The sequence below is a fragment of the Aulonocara sp. 'chitande type north' Nkhata Bay genome, linkage group LG23, assembly GCF_057382095.1.
Source record: "Aulonocara sp. 'chitande type north' Nkhata Bay isolate Kocher_YH1m ecotype deep benthic linkage group LG23, A_spYH_male_GT1.1, whole genome shotgun sequence".
Classification (NCBI taxonomy): Eukaryota; Metazoa; Chordata; class Actinopteri; order Cichliformes; family Cichlidae; genus Aulonocara; species Aulonocara sp. 'chitande type north' Nkhata Bay.
The window spans coordinates 51,803,032-51,815,530 of NC_141365.1; the positions used below are offsets into that span (position 1 = coordinate 51,803,032).

General features: G+C 39.5%; 1 protein-coding gene across 2 annotated transcripts; it reads left to right on the plus strand.

The window, feature by feature from the left end:
- Window positions 1–6,525, plus strand: LOC147303025 (sterile alpha motif domain-containing protein 3-like). Of its 2 annotated transcripts, XM_086283353.1 has the most exons (9): window positions 1–280; window positions 1,229–1,424; window positions 1,594–1,752; window positions 1,911–1,998; window positions 2,189–2,344; window positions 2,800–3,006; window positions 3,270–3,441; window positions 3,548–3,627; window positions 3,732–6,525. In XM_086283353.1, exons 1-9 carry the CDS (start codon window positions 10–12, stop codon window positions 4,026–4,028), a joined length of 1,626 nt encoding a protein of 541 aa, XP_086139479.1. In that variant the 5' UTR covers window positions 1–9; the 3' UTR covers window positions 4,029–6,525. The 2 variants fall into 2 exon arrangements, with proteins under 2 accessions (XP_086139479.1, XP_086139480.1); XM_086283354.1 differs by lacking the exon at window positions 2,189–2,344.
- Window positions 6,526–12,499: the final 5,974 nt, after the last annotated feature.

A 12,499-nucleotide genomic window follows, 5' to 3' on the forward strand; every position in this document is an offset into this window, starting at 1 on the left:
AGTATTTGGATGAATTGCAAAAAAGCACCCTCGGAGTGCGAGTTGAGCCCATCCTCACAACATCAAACAAAAAGTAGAAGAAGAAACTCAACGAATAGCTGGTGGATTCTAGAACTTTCTTTAAATGCAGCAGGTGCCATTTTGTTTTATCAACGGACGGAGATGGATTACGAACTTGCAAGTCCTGGTGTGCTCTGTTCACTTTCAACCGAGGAACTCTTAACAAAAATACAAGAGTGGGGCTTAGATGTCACCGAAGCTGAAGCTCAGCGTTTCAGAGGTAAGTTTTATTTAAAGAAAAATGTAGCGTAATTACTAATTATTGGTTTAGCCTAGCTTAACGTATATTAGCAATTTAGCTAGTTTCGGCACTCTCTTAGCTCAAATTATGTCTTTTTACAAACGTTTTTACAAACGTTTTTACAAACGTTTCATGTGTAAAGTTGAGGTCACAGTTCTGAAAAATGAAAAATGTGTACACATAGTATTTGTATAAGTTTGAACTTATATATGTGGTTCGGCCACAGTCTATGGGTTCGGTAACCCCTGCGCAGCGGAACGGCGCGAAATTTGATTCCCTGGTAGCTGAATGCAGTTTACCGTTAGTGTATTAATGGTTTAATAAAATCACGTTTTTACATCCACTCCAAGGCCATTAACACACATGGGCGGCGTTTAAAGGAAATATCTTGACGCCGCACTTGTTTAAAAGATAACAAGGGTGTCGCAGCTGGGGTTTGATAGTCCCGTTTTCAGCAATGTGGGAACTTTTTCAGCATGTAATCTGAGCTTGTAATACGGTCCTGCGGGTGTTATCGCTATAAGTAATCTGTCTGAAAGAACAGACGGCAGAAACTGTCGGAAATCTGGAGAAAGGAGTCACCTTAGTAGTGAATATTAACAAATTACAGCATTCTAGTCTCTTTTTTTTTTCTTCCAAACTTGAAAGGGCACAAAAGCATGCTCAGACTCTGCTCTCCTGTGTCCAGTAGTCCCAAACAAACATCTAAATTTAAAAATGAAAACTTTGCATATCAAGAGGATTCACTCTAAAAATTTGGTTTATTTTATTTAATTTACTGATTTTTTTAATGAATATTTCTTTGAACTGAAAGAAGTTGTACAAAAGGTTTTAATGTGTGTGATATACGGTTTTTACCCATGTAAAAATGTGGTGTTAAATATTCTTACATGGAATTTAGAGTTTGTACTACCATTTATCTTGCAGACAATGAGGTTGATGGTGACACAGTTGACTGCGGTCTTACTGAGACTATGGTTGCATACCTTTTCCAAGGATCCTTCAAAAAGCAGGTTAAATTCAACCAATTTGTGTCAAGGATGAAGGAATCTTCAGTGACGCTGACTCTACAGACTGTCTCTCCAGAAGACTGGCAACCATCTACTTCGTCAACTTCAATAAGGTATTTTCTTATTTATAATGAAGTTAATATGTCTGAAACATACATGTTGGCCATTATGCACTTTTAGGATTTAGTTAATATGATCATTTTTCCTACCATATGTATTGTTACTGTAGTGTTTTATACTTCAATTCATGCAATAAAAACAAACATTTAACTGTTTTCACAGCAATGAAAATACTTTGAGACTGCCAGCCTCTTTTGAAATTCCAAGATTTCCCAAAAATCTGCAACTAAAACTGGACAACAAAGAACCGTGCCATAAAAATCCAAGGGACAGACACACAATAATCAGAGTTCTATATGAAGCTGTGGCACAGTATACTATGTAAGTTAATCAGGGTAATGTTAGCTTGTTGCTTTAGAAAAAGCTGAATCTGTCATATTGAAAATAAACGCTACATTACTAAGAAACAATAACTGACACTTGATAAAGTTTGTTTGTCAGCAGTTGCTCTAACACTTATGTTTCTTCTGATATTACAGGTATCCCACAAATTCTGAATATGTGCAAGCTGTGAAGACGCTGGTAATGAAGTATCCTTTCCTCAAGGATCGTGAGGGAAATGGTTATGTAAGTTAAATTTAAAATTTGCATAAGGTTCCTTCAAGATTACAAAGTAAAAGTGAAGCTTTTTTCAATCTTGTTTTGTTAGTAAGACAATCTGTAGCCTCTCAGTAGGTTTGTATGAAGTATGTTTACTGATTCTTTGTTAACATTGTGTAGATTGTTTTTACAGTAACTTATGTTTCTGTTCAACAAGCACACATGGCATATGTCTTTGAGACGTAAATTCAAATCAGAGCGGGCACCACTAGTCGACAGTGAGGCAGTGAGGCGTTGTAAGGAGAAGTTTGGTTCTACGAGGAGAGGGCAGCCTAATAAATGTCAACGAACAAGTCAGAGAAATGTTTGTCAGGTTGGTGTGAGGGACATCTTGAGCTATAAAATGTTCTTGCCTCTGTTATTACATCTAAAACTAAGGATTAGGGATGCAACTGTACCCCTTTTTTCAAACCAAAACTATACCAATACTTGGATTAGAGCACTTGCTAATACAAAGTACCAGTGCTAATACTTCTACCTCACAAAATATTATTAATTAGAAGGCGCTAAAAGAGGGTGAACTAGATTTAAAAAAAAACATTTTAAATATGACTCCAAAACTAAAATTTCAAGTTAACAATTAAGATTTTATGTGAAATTATTTCAGAGTTTCCATATTTTAAATATTGGTTCATGGTATCGGTTAACTTTAAACGATACGAGTTCTTTGTGATGCACAGATCGTGTCAGCTCTAATTGTATATTTAGTCTTATGTTGGGTTTCTAATCTGTTTTGACTTTCTCTTCTCACTCTTGCTTTCTTTCAAGGGACCATGCGTCCAAGGAGAGGATTTATTATCCATCGACGCCCACTTAAAGGTCTTACAGTGCCAATATCAGAAGATGCAACCAGATACCATGGTGGTTCATAACCGTATGCAGCAAACGTTTGCTTGGCGGCAAAAAGAAATTGCAGATGGTATGCCTGTGGAGGATGTGTTGAAGAAGTACCCCTTCTTAGGGATGCCTACTGGTGTAAGTCAGAAAGCTGAACTGAACTTGGAAATAGCTGTCACATTTAACATGTTTATAGTAGTAAATTTTATTTGCCCTTGACCTTGCTTTCTTCATCTGTCCCTCTTTCCTTTTTTTGTATGTTCATGTAACTTCTTACAGTATTGTTGTTAAATTCTATAAAAAAATAATTATGCAGCACCATACATAATTAATATCAACTTTAGATTATTTCATTTTCATACACTGTTATTTTGTACTGAAAATTAATTTTTTACTTGTAGCTGTGCAACGAACTCGGGTGGATCCAACCAACAACGGGTAATGTAAGCCAGCGATTTCGTGAAGGGCTCTCATGTGTTGCAGCAAAGGTGATTGACGTTACACGAGGGAAAACCCCACTCTACCAGCTCTACCTTGATGCAAGAGAGGAGGCTCTCACTGATGACCTACCAGGTATTTGCTTTCAAGGCTTCCATTTTATATAATTTTTATAGGTAACTGGAAATGCCAGATAAAATGCATGGGTGATCTTGTGTTGTTTTTGGGTTTTTTTTGGCAGATCTTGACACAAGGGCTGCACTTTTATTCCTGCCATACGTCTTCAAGGAGAAACTGGATCTCTTTGTCATACTTGGAGAGGTGTGTGTATTAAAATATTTAGTCTATATAAAAGGAAAACAAATGTATCTTTTGTTAAGAGACTAAGATATTGCTTTCCTCTACCTTCTCTTTTGACTTCAAAGGTTCATCCGAAAACCCCCTATCCAACTGTGCAGCTACTTCATGAAGACTGGAAACCAGTGTTCTCCAGAAGCGCTCCAAACATTGTGAAGTTGGATGGCAGTGAAGTGTGCAGAAGCTCGTGTATTTTTGAAGGAATCATCTCTTCTTTCTGCTTGTATTTTGTCTTCAACCTTGCTTATCCAAAACATCTGAAGAACACCCTGATTTTTCTCCAAAAGTACATTGTGAAAATAGATGAGGGTGAGGACCGGCCTCTGCCAATCACAGTCACCAGACAAATAAATCTTCTGTATTGACCACCATGCCTCAGCCATATCAGTGCTCCAAATGTGGCAGAAGAACCTTTAGTTTGACAAAGCTTATTCAGCACATAGGACTTATTCATTCCCATGATGCCAATTTTGATATAACCTGTGGACTCAGTGACTGCTGTTCTTCCTTCAAAAAATATGAATCTTTCAGACGACATGTGTATAGGAAACACAGAGAACAGGTGTTGTGTCCCCATAAAGACTTAGATGAAAATGAGCAGGAGGTAGTCAGTCCACACCCAAATGAATTTGCAAATGACATGACTGAAAATATTGAAACCCCTCCATCCTGGGATGAATTTTTGATAAATTTCAGAGACAATCTTTTCAAGTTCATTCTTAAGTGCAGAGAGAAAAATTCTTTACCAGTCTCTGTTCAGGAAGAAATTGTGGAAGATGTAAATTTTCTGATGTGTTTTTTCAAGGAGAACTACGATGCTTTTATAGCATATCATTTAGAGAAAATGGGTCTTGATGTGTCTTTGTGTCCAGAGCTTAAAAATGTCCTGCATTCAAATGAATTTTTTGAGAAGGCTTCAACAGCTATTCGATCTCCTTATTTGGTCAAAGAACATTGCAAATCAAAGCTCAACATGACAGAGCCTGTTCATTGCAAATTAAGAGACTCTGTGGGTCATACAGTTGGCTCGTATTCATATGTGCCTGTTGATAAGGTGCTAAAAAATTATCTTTCTCATGAAGACATACAAGATCACATTTTTTCAAGTGGCAATTTGGAAACTGATGAATTTCTAACAGATTACTCTGATGGAGAAATCTTCAGACATCATCAATTCTTCAAGGATAACCCAAATGCACTGCGACTCCATTTTTATGAGGATGAATTTGAAGTACTTAATCCTCTAGGATCTAAACGATCCAAACACAAACTTAGTGCATTTTATTACACTGTAGGCAATTTGGACAAAAGGTACACTTCTCAGCAGAGGCACATTCATCTAGCGTTATTGGTACGCTATTCTTTCGTTAAGCGGTGTGGTTGGCATGTTATCCTTAAACCTTTGCTTGATGATTTGGAAAAACTTTCCACTGATGGCTTTACTTTTACCATTGATAAAACTGAACACACTATTCATGCTGCTCTTGCAACTTTATCTTGTGATAATTTATCAGCTCACATGATTGGTGGTTTTTCTATGTCATTTAACACTGGTAGAATTTGTCGGTATTGCATGGCTTCTTATGAAGATATGAAACAATCCTTTGAGGAAGAAAGCTTTGTTTTAAGAACATCAGAGGTTCACCAGTATCATCTTGCACGAATCCAAGAATTTCCGGATGATAAAACAATATATGGTGTAAATAGTTCATGTCCTTTTGACAGACTGAGTTATTTCAGTGTTACGCAAGCTTTACCACCTGATGTAATGCATGATCTGCTGGAAGGTGTAGTTCCTCTAGTTATGAAACTAGTGATTTGTAAAGCCCACACTGAGAAGCATATTACAATTAGAGAGATCAATGAAGAATTGCAAAAAATGCCCATCGGTCAGAATGACAAAACAAACAAACCAGTACAGTTATCAGAGAGACTTCAGAGTGTTGGTATTGTTGGATCAGCATCTCAAAAGTGGTGCCTGTTCAGATTGCTGCCATTTCTGATGGCAGACCGTGTGCCACCTAATTGTAAATATTGGCATGTTTTTCTTCTATGTCGTGAAATAACAGAGATTGTAATGGCTAAAAAAGTGCGAAAAGAGAATATTTTATTGTTGAAGTTGCTTGTCCATGAGTTTCTCACAAAACTGAAAAGTGTATTTGGGGATGTAATTACACCAAAGTGTCATTATTTAATCCACTATGCAAGACTGATTGAAATGTTCGGCCCTCTACGTTTGTTATGGTGTATGAGATTTGAAAGTAAGCACCAGTATTTCAAAACGTTGTCCCGCAATTGTAGAAATTTTATGAACATTGCTACAACTTTGAGCAACAGACATCAGTTCAGACAGTGCTGGGAGTTTTCTAACAAAAGTTTACTTGGTGAATTTGAAAATGTTTTTGGAAAAAGTGTGACTACACCATTTTTGTCATTACCACTGGAACTGCAACAAGCACTGACAGTCTATTGTGGCTTTTCTGAAGTTGATAGTGCTAAGAAAGCTTTCCAGCGTGTGTCAGAAGTAATTGTGAACAGTGTCAAATACTGTGTAAGAGATGTGTTTGTCATTGATGTACTGCATTCAGAGAAGATTCCTCTGTTCTGGCAAATTAAGTACATATTTAATATTGACACAATGTGGGTCTTTTGTGGAAAAATTCTCATTCCTCTGTTATATGACAACCATTTTCATTCATACAGTGTTAGAGTTGATAGTGAATGGACGTTGCTAAAACCTGGACAGGAAATTGATGTTGCAGCTTATGACACATACTCTGTTGATAACAGTTTGTATGTAACAGTTAAGCAATGTATTTAAGAAGGTAATAAATGTGACAAGTATTTTTGACTTTGTATCTTCAATTTTTCAAATCCTGAGAGGAAAAATATAGGAAATCTGTGTGTAGATACTGAACCTTTAGAAAGACATTTTTGTACTCCTTTTAAGGGTTCTTTTTTGTACTTTATACTAAGGGTACAACTTTGCCCTTTAAAGTACAGGTTTGACGTGTAAAAGGTACAAATTACAAGGGTACAAATCAGTACCCACAGTTTAGGGTACAGAACGGTACCTTAGAGGGTACCACCCCAGTGACAAGCCATTGTACCCCTATAGGTACATTTCTGTACTTTAATTTCTGAGTGTGTGTGTGATTTTAGGAGATGTCGTCAGATTGAGACCTCAGTGCCCATTAATAACATGATGGACGTGCCAGCTATTTGAAATGCTGAATAATATAATCTTAAATCATTCTTTAGTAATCAATAAAATCACAATGATTTTTTAAAAACTACAAAGGCTAAAACGTTATGTATCTTAAGTGAAACATGAAACTTGCATGGAAGTGTAATACGTTGAGGACCAAAAAGTTACAAATGACACACACACACACATATGTATAAATATATATATATATATATATATTTATATATATATATATATATATATATATATATATATATATATATAACCCCGTAGCCGGTTACCAAGATTACGTGAAGTACCCTCAGAAGGTCTGCAGGTCTGCTAGATGATGTTAATGCAGCACTACGGGCAATACCTACAACCACGATTACCGACACTAACAAGCTGATCTACAATACGGCAGCAGTGATCAGTGAGATGCTTGGCTACAAGTTGAACAGCGACAAGGGGCAGTACCCTCCATGGAGAAGGAGGCTAGAGGGCAAGATCAAAGTAGCACGGAGGGAGGTTAGCCAACTAACGGAGTTGCAGAAAGGTGCGACAAATAAGGTGCCTAAGAAATACAGCAAGCTGTCCATACCTGAGGCCTTGGAAACTGCCAAGCAAAGACTCACAGCCTTGGCCAGCCGCTTGAGGAGGTACACCAGAGAGATAGAAGGCAGGAGAATAAACCAGCTGTTCTCCACAGAACCAGCAAAGGTGTACTCTCAGTGGCAAGGGAAAATAAGAGAACAGCACCACCAAGGCTGGAGACGGAGCAATACTGGAAGAGCATATGGGAGAAGGATGCAACCCATAACGGCAATGCTCAGTGGCTAGAGGATCTGAGGGCAGACCACAGCGACCTCCCTGAACAGGGTCCAGTAACCATCACAGCGGCAGATATCCAAGAAAGGGTCTCCAGTATGAAGAGTTGGACAGCACCAGGGCCCGACATGGTTCACGCCTACTGGCTGAAGAAGCTGACTGCACTCCACGAGCGTCTGGCAGCACAAATGAACCAGCTGCTAGTTAACGAGAGACACCCGGAATGGCTAACTGAAGGCCGGACGGTCCTGATCCCCAAGGACCCCAAGAAGGGACCGGTCCCCTCCAACTACCGACCAATAACCTGCCTCAGTACTACATGGAAGCTCCTGTCAGGCATCATATCGGCTAAGATGAACAGGCACATGGGTCAATACATGAGCGGGACACAGAAAGGAATTGGCCAGAATACCAGAGGCGCAAAACACCAGCTACTGGTAGACAGAACAATCAGCCGAGAATGCAAGACCAGACTGACCAACCTGTGCACTGCCTGGATTGATTACAAGAAGGCCTATGACTCAATGCCCCACAGCTGGATACTGGAATGCCTAGAATTGTACAAGATCAATGGGACCCTAAGAGCCTTCATCAGGAACTCAATGGGGATGTGGCGTACAACACTAGAGGCCAACTCCAAGCCCATAGCACAAGTCACCATCAAGTGCGGGATCTACCAAGGAGATGCTCTGTCCCCACTGCTGTTCTGCATAGGCCTGAACCCCCTCAGTGAGATCATTAACAAGACTGGCTACGGATACCGACTACGGAACGGAGCAGTTGTCAGCCACCTCCTGTACATGGATGACATCAAGCTGTATGCCAAGAGTGAACGAGACATCGATTCACTGATCCACACTACCAGGCTATACAGCAATGACATCGGGATGTCGTTCGGACTGGAGAAGTGTAGTCGGATGGTAACAAAGAGAGGGAAGGTAGTCAGAACAGAGGGGATTGAACTACCAGAAGGCAACATTGCAGACATAGAGGACAGTTACAAGTACCTGGGGATCCCGCAGGCAAATGGGAACCATGAAGAGGCCGCTAGAAAGGCTGCAACCACCAAGTACCTGCAGAGGGTCAGGCAAGTCCTGAGGAGTCAGCTGAATGGTAAGAACAAGATCCGGGCCATCAACACGTACGCCCTGCCCGTGATCAGGTACCCTGCTGGGGTAATAGGCTGGCCAAAGGAGGAGATAGAAGCCACTGACATCAAGACAAGAAAGCTCCTTACCATGCATGGAGGGTTTCACCCCAAGTCCAGCACCCTGAGGCTGTACGCTAAGCGGAAGGAAGGGGGCCGGGGACTGGTGAGTGTCAGCACCACAGTCCAGGATGAGACAACGAACATCCAAGAATACATTGGGAAGATGGCCCCAACTGACCGAGTGCTCAGTGAATACCTCAGGCAGCAGAAACCCAAGAAAGAGGAGGGAGACGAGGAACCATCATGGAAGGACAGGCCCCTGCACAGTATGTACCACCAGCAGATAGAGGAGGGGGCTGATATCCAGAAATCCTACCAGTGGCTGGACAAAGCTGGACTGAAAGACAGCACAGAGGCACTAATCATGGCAGCACAAGAACAAGCTCTGAGCACAAGATCCATAGAGGCTAGCTTCGCTAGCAACCCGGCTGCCACAAGCCTGATGCTTTTGACGTCATGACGTCATTGAGGTCATTTCTACCACAGTGGATCAACAGGACATCTGGCATCTTCCTCCAAGGGACTGAAAAAGAAAAGGCGATCAGGTTTTTCCAAACCATCCCATCCCAGCCAAAACGCTGCACCTGTGCATCCAGACCAAGACCCCGCAGCAGATGTAGCTCTCCCCAGTGATGCAGATCTTGGGTCCTGTTGATTGTGAAATTAAAAATAATTTTAATGATTTTTTGAAATGTATTTTTGATAAATGTAATATTCACTATTTTTGTAATTAACGAAGCTATAACGAAGCCATAGTGTCAGTTTATTATAGATTAAGCTTTAATGTAAACATTTAAACACGCTCAAAGAAGCGTATAGCCATGATATTACACTTACTCTTTGCTTGGGCAGAAGACGCTGATGTTGAAGTCTCCATTTCTCATTCTTGGTCTAACAGAAGAATAAAAATAATAGTTGAAAATACATTCGCAAAAGCAGGGGTGTAGCATTAATTGCCTTTTGCTAGCATGTTGAGTCATGACGGTCCTAACCAAAGACTGCATATACTGATAATTTAGCTATGCGCAAAGTTTCAACAGGTATGTTGATATTGATATAAAAAAACAAAACAAAAACCCCCCGTATTTTTATATATATATATATATATATATATATATATATATATATATATATATATATATATATATATATATATATATATATATATATTCGCCCAAAGATTAAGCACTCCAGTTTCAACAGTTTAGGTGAGGGGGTTAGAGGTGTGGTATAATCAGAATGCAGCCATCTACCCCCAGTGAATTTTGTGGTGGTTTATTTCTAATAATAGACTTTAAATATTCCAATATGTTCATTTGGAAAGAAAAGGAAAAAGATGAATTAATTATTTTACTTTATACACAAATTATATGGGTGGCACGGTGGTTGGCACTTTTGCCGCACAGCAAGAAGGTCCTTAGTTCAATTCCACCATCAGGCCGGGGTCTTTCTGTGTGGAGTTTGCGTGGGTTCCCTCCGGGTACTCCGGCTTCCTCCCACCGTCCAAAGACATGCAGCTTGTGGGGATAGGTTAATTGGATAATCCAAATTGCCACTAGGTGTGAATGAATGTGAGTGCGAATGGTTGTCTGTCCCTGTGTGTTGGCCCTGCGACAGACTGGTGACCTGTCCAGGGTGTACCCCGCCTCTCGCCCTATGACAGCTGGGATAGGCTCCAGCACCCCCCGCGACCCTGAAAAGGGGAAGCGAATGAATGGATGGACAAATTATAATGATGCCTTTTTTCAGTAGGACAGTCCATGTCTGTGAAACTGTTGCTCAGTGAACTGCCAACTACATCACGCTTGCTTTAACATTGTTTTTCTTTTAAAGCTTCGAATTTTTCAGTGTGCAGTGGGCAGCTTGCTTACTGCAGGAGAGGCTGGATCTTTGGATAGTTCGGGGTCAGTCAACTATCATGACCATGGTATTAAATTGCTGCTTATTACACAGAAACTGCCACAGGTGTTCCCTGTTAGTCATTACAATTCTTTAAGGTTTAAAAATTCATTACCTGCTTATTAATGTGTTATTGAATGGAAACAGGCAGTTTTGCATTTTGCAGCTCTGTTTTTCTGCTTATTACACAGAAACTAACGTGGGTATTTTAGTGGTAATAACTTTGAAATTACCATATTATTACATTCTTGTTTCTTCCTTGTTACCCTACTATTACTATCACTTTATTACGACACTGTATTTCCACAATATTACCACCCCAGTTTTGGGGCTCTTATTATTAAATTACATACATTTTAGTGTAATGTTATTCAACTGTAGCCACTGTTGCTACCATGATATTACTTGGATAGTAAGTGGTTATTACTTTGATAATTAAGTGGTAATAACTTAGAAATTACCACATTATTCTGTTCTCGTTTCTGTCTTGTCACCTTTATTACTGAGCTGTAATAGAAAGAGCTACCAATAAGAGTACTCCCAGGCTACAGGCTCACTATGGTTCCTGATGTATTTAATGCAGGGGAGAAAAAGCTCAGCTCCAATATCACTATTCCATCTATAGTCACTCAGAACATCAGGGCTTGTAGCTTTATGTCTGAACTCAGTTCCAGTTTTACATTTCAACTAAGCAATATTTAAAATGACATCATCAGTGGTAGAGTAAGCTGTCCAGCTGGAGGGAATAACATTATTATTATTGCCATCATGGCGTCCCTGCAGTGCCTGCCCATCGCTTTGTGATATTTCAAGAACTAGAAATACTTCCTGGTTTGAATGACATATCTGCAGTGTTGTGAAATGTTCATTCTAAGGTATTCATACAACACGCGCTGACAAGAAATTCAATTAGCTGTTTGGGACAAACAAGAGTTTATTCAGAGAAGCTGGTTGCCTAGCAACTTCAAGTGCAGGCAGCATGCATTTGCCTGACTTTTCTTGTTATACCTGCAATTCTGTTCATGTGCGTATAAGTACAGTAAGTATATCCCAACTAAACTTTCCATTTAACATGCTGACATTGATCCGCTTAAAAATTTTACAAACATTCAGATTTTATAAAATGTAAAACAACACGAAGACCTCAAGATGATTAAATTAATCCTGTAAGACAAAAAGTGATTCTTATTTTTTTATTAAGTATGATTAAAAACATGACAGTTCCCCTCCCTTTAAAACCAGCTCGCCAGAGCAGATATTACATTAATGCTAGAAACCCAAGCACGCATGCATCATCATGGGTGCACACACAAAGCAGTTCTTACAGCTAACATTAAAAACCAGCAATGTCATTTGGCTGTGGCTACAAACAGTTTTTATACAGTATAAAACTTCATTTGTTTTAGTAATTTTTTACATTTTCTGAATAAAATTCTCAATGCTCGGGTTTTAATGAGCTTTTATTGATTAGACTGCAGTTGCTATGGGATTGGACCTTTTTGCAGCTGTTATACTACCAGAGGCAACCAGTGGTACCAGCTATAAGAACCTGTGGATGGCAAACCGTTCACATGCATATATCCTGAGTATTGTCAAGTGTATGTGATAAATGAGTTCAGTGATCATAATTCAGCACATCGCCCTCAGCACATCTACTGGATATTAGTAAAAAAAAAAAGCATGCGACTCACTGTTAGTGTCTTTGATGGTGC

What these genes read in the sequence shown, in the direction of transcription:
- LOC147303025 (XM_086283353.1), top strand. Translation starts at nt 10, where the DNA reads ATGAATTGCAAAAAAGCACCCTCGGAGTGCGAGTTGAGCCCATCCTCA. An exon ending in ACTTCGTCAACTTCAATAAG is followed by an intron (nt 1,425 to 1,593) that starts GTATTTTCTTAT and finishes CTGTTTTCACAG; the next exon opens with CAATGAAAATACTTTGAGAC. An exon ending in TCTTTGTCATACTTGGAGAG is followed by an intron (nt 3,628 to 3,731) that starts GTGTGTGTATTA and finishes TTGACTTCAAAG; the next exon opens with GTTCATCCGAAAACCCCCTA.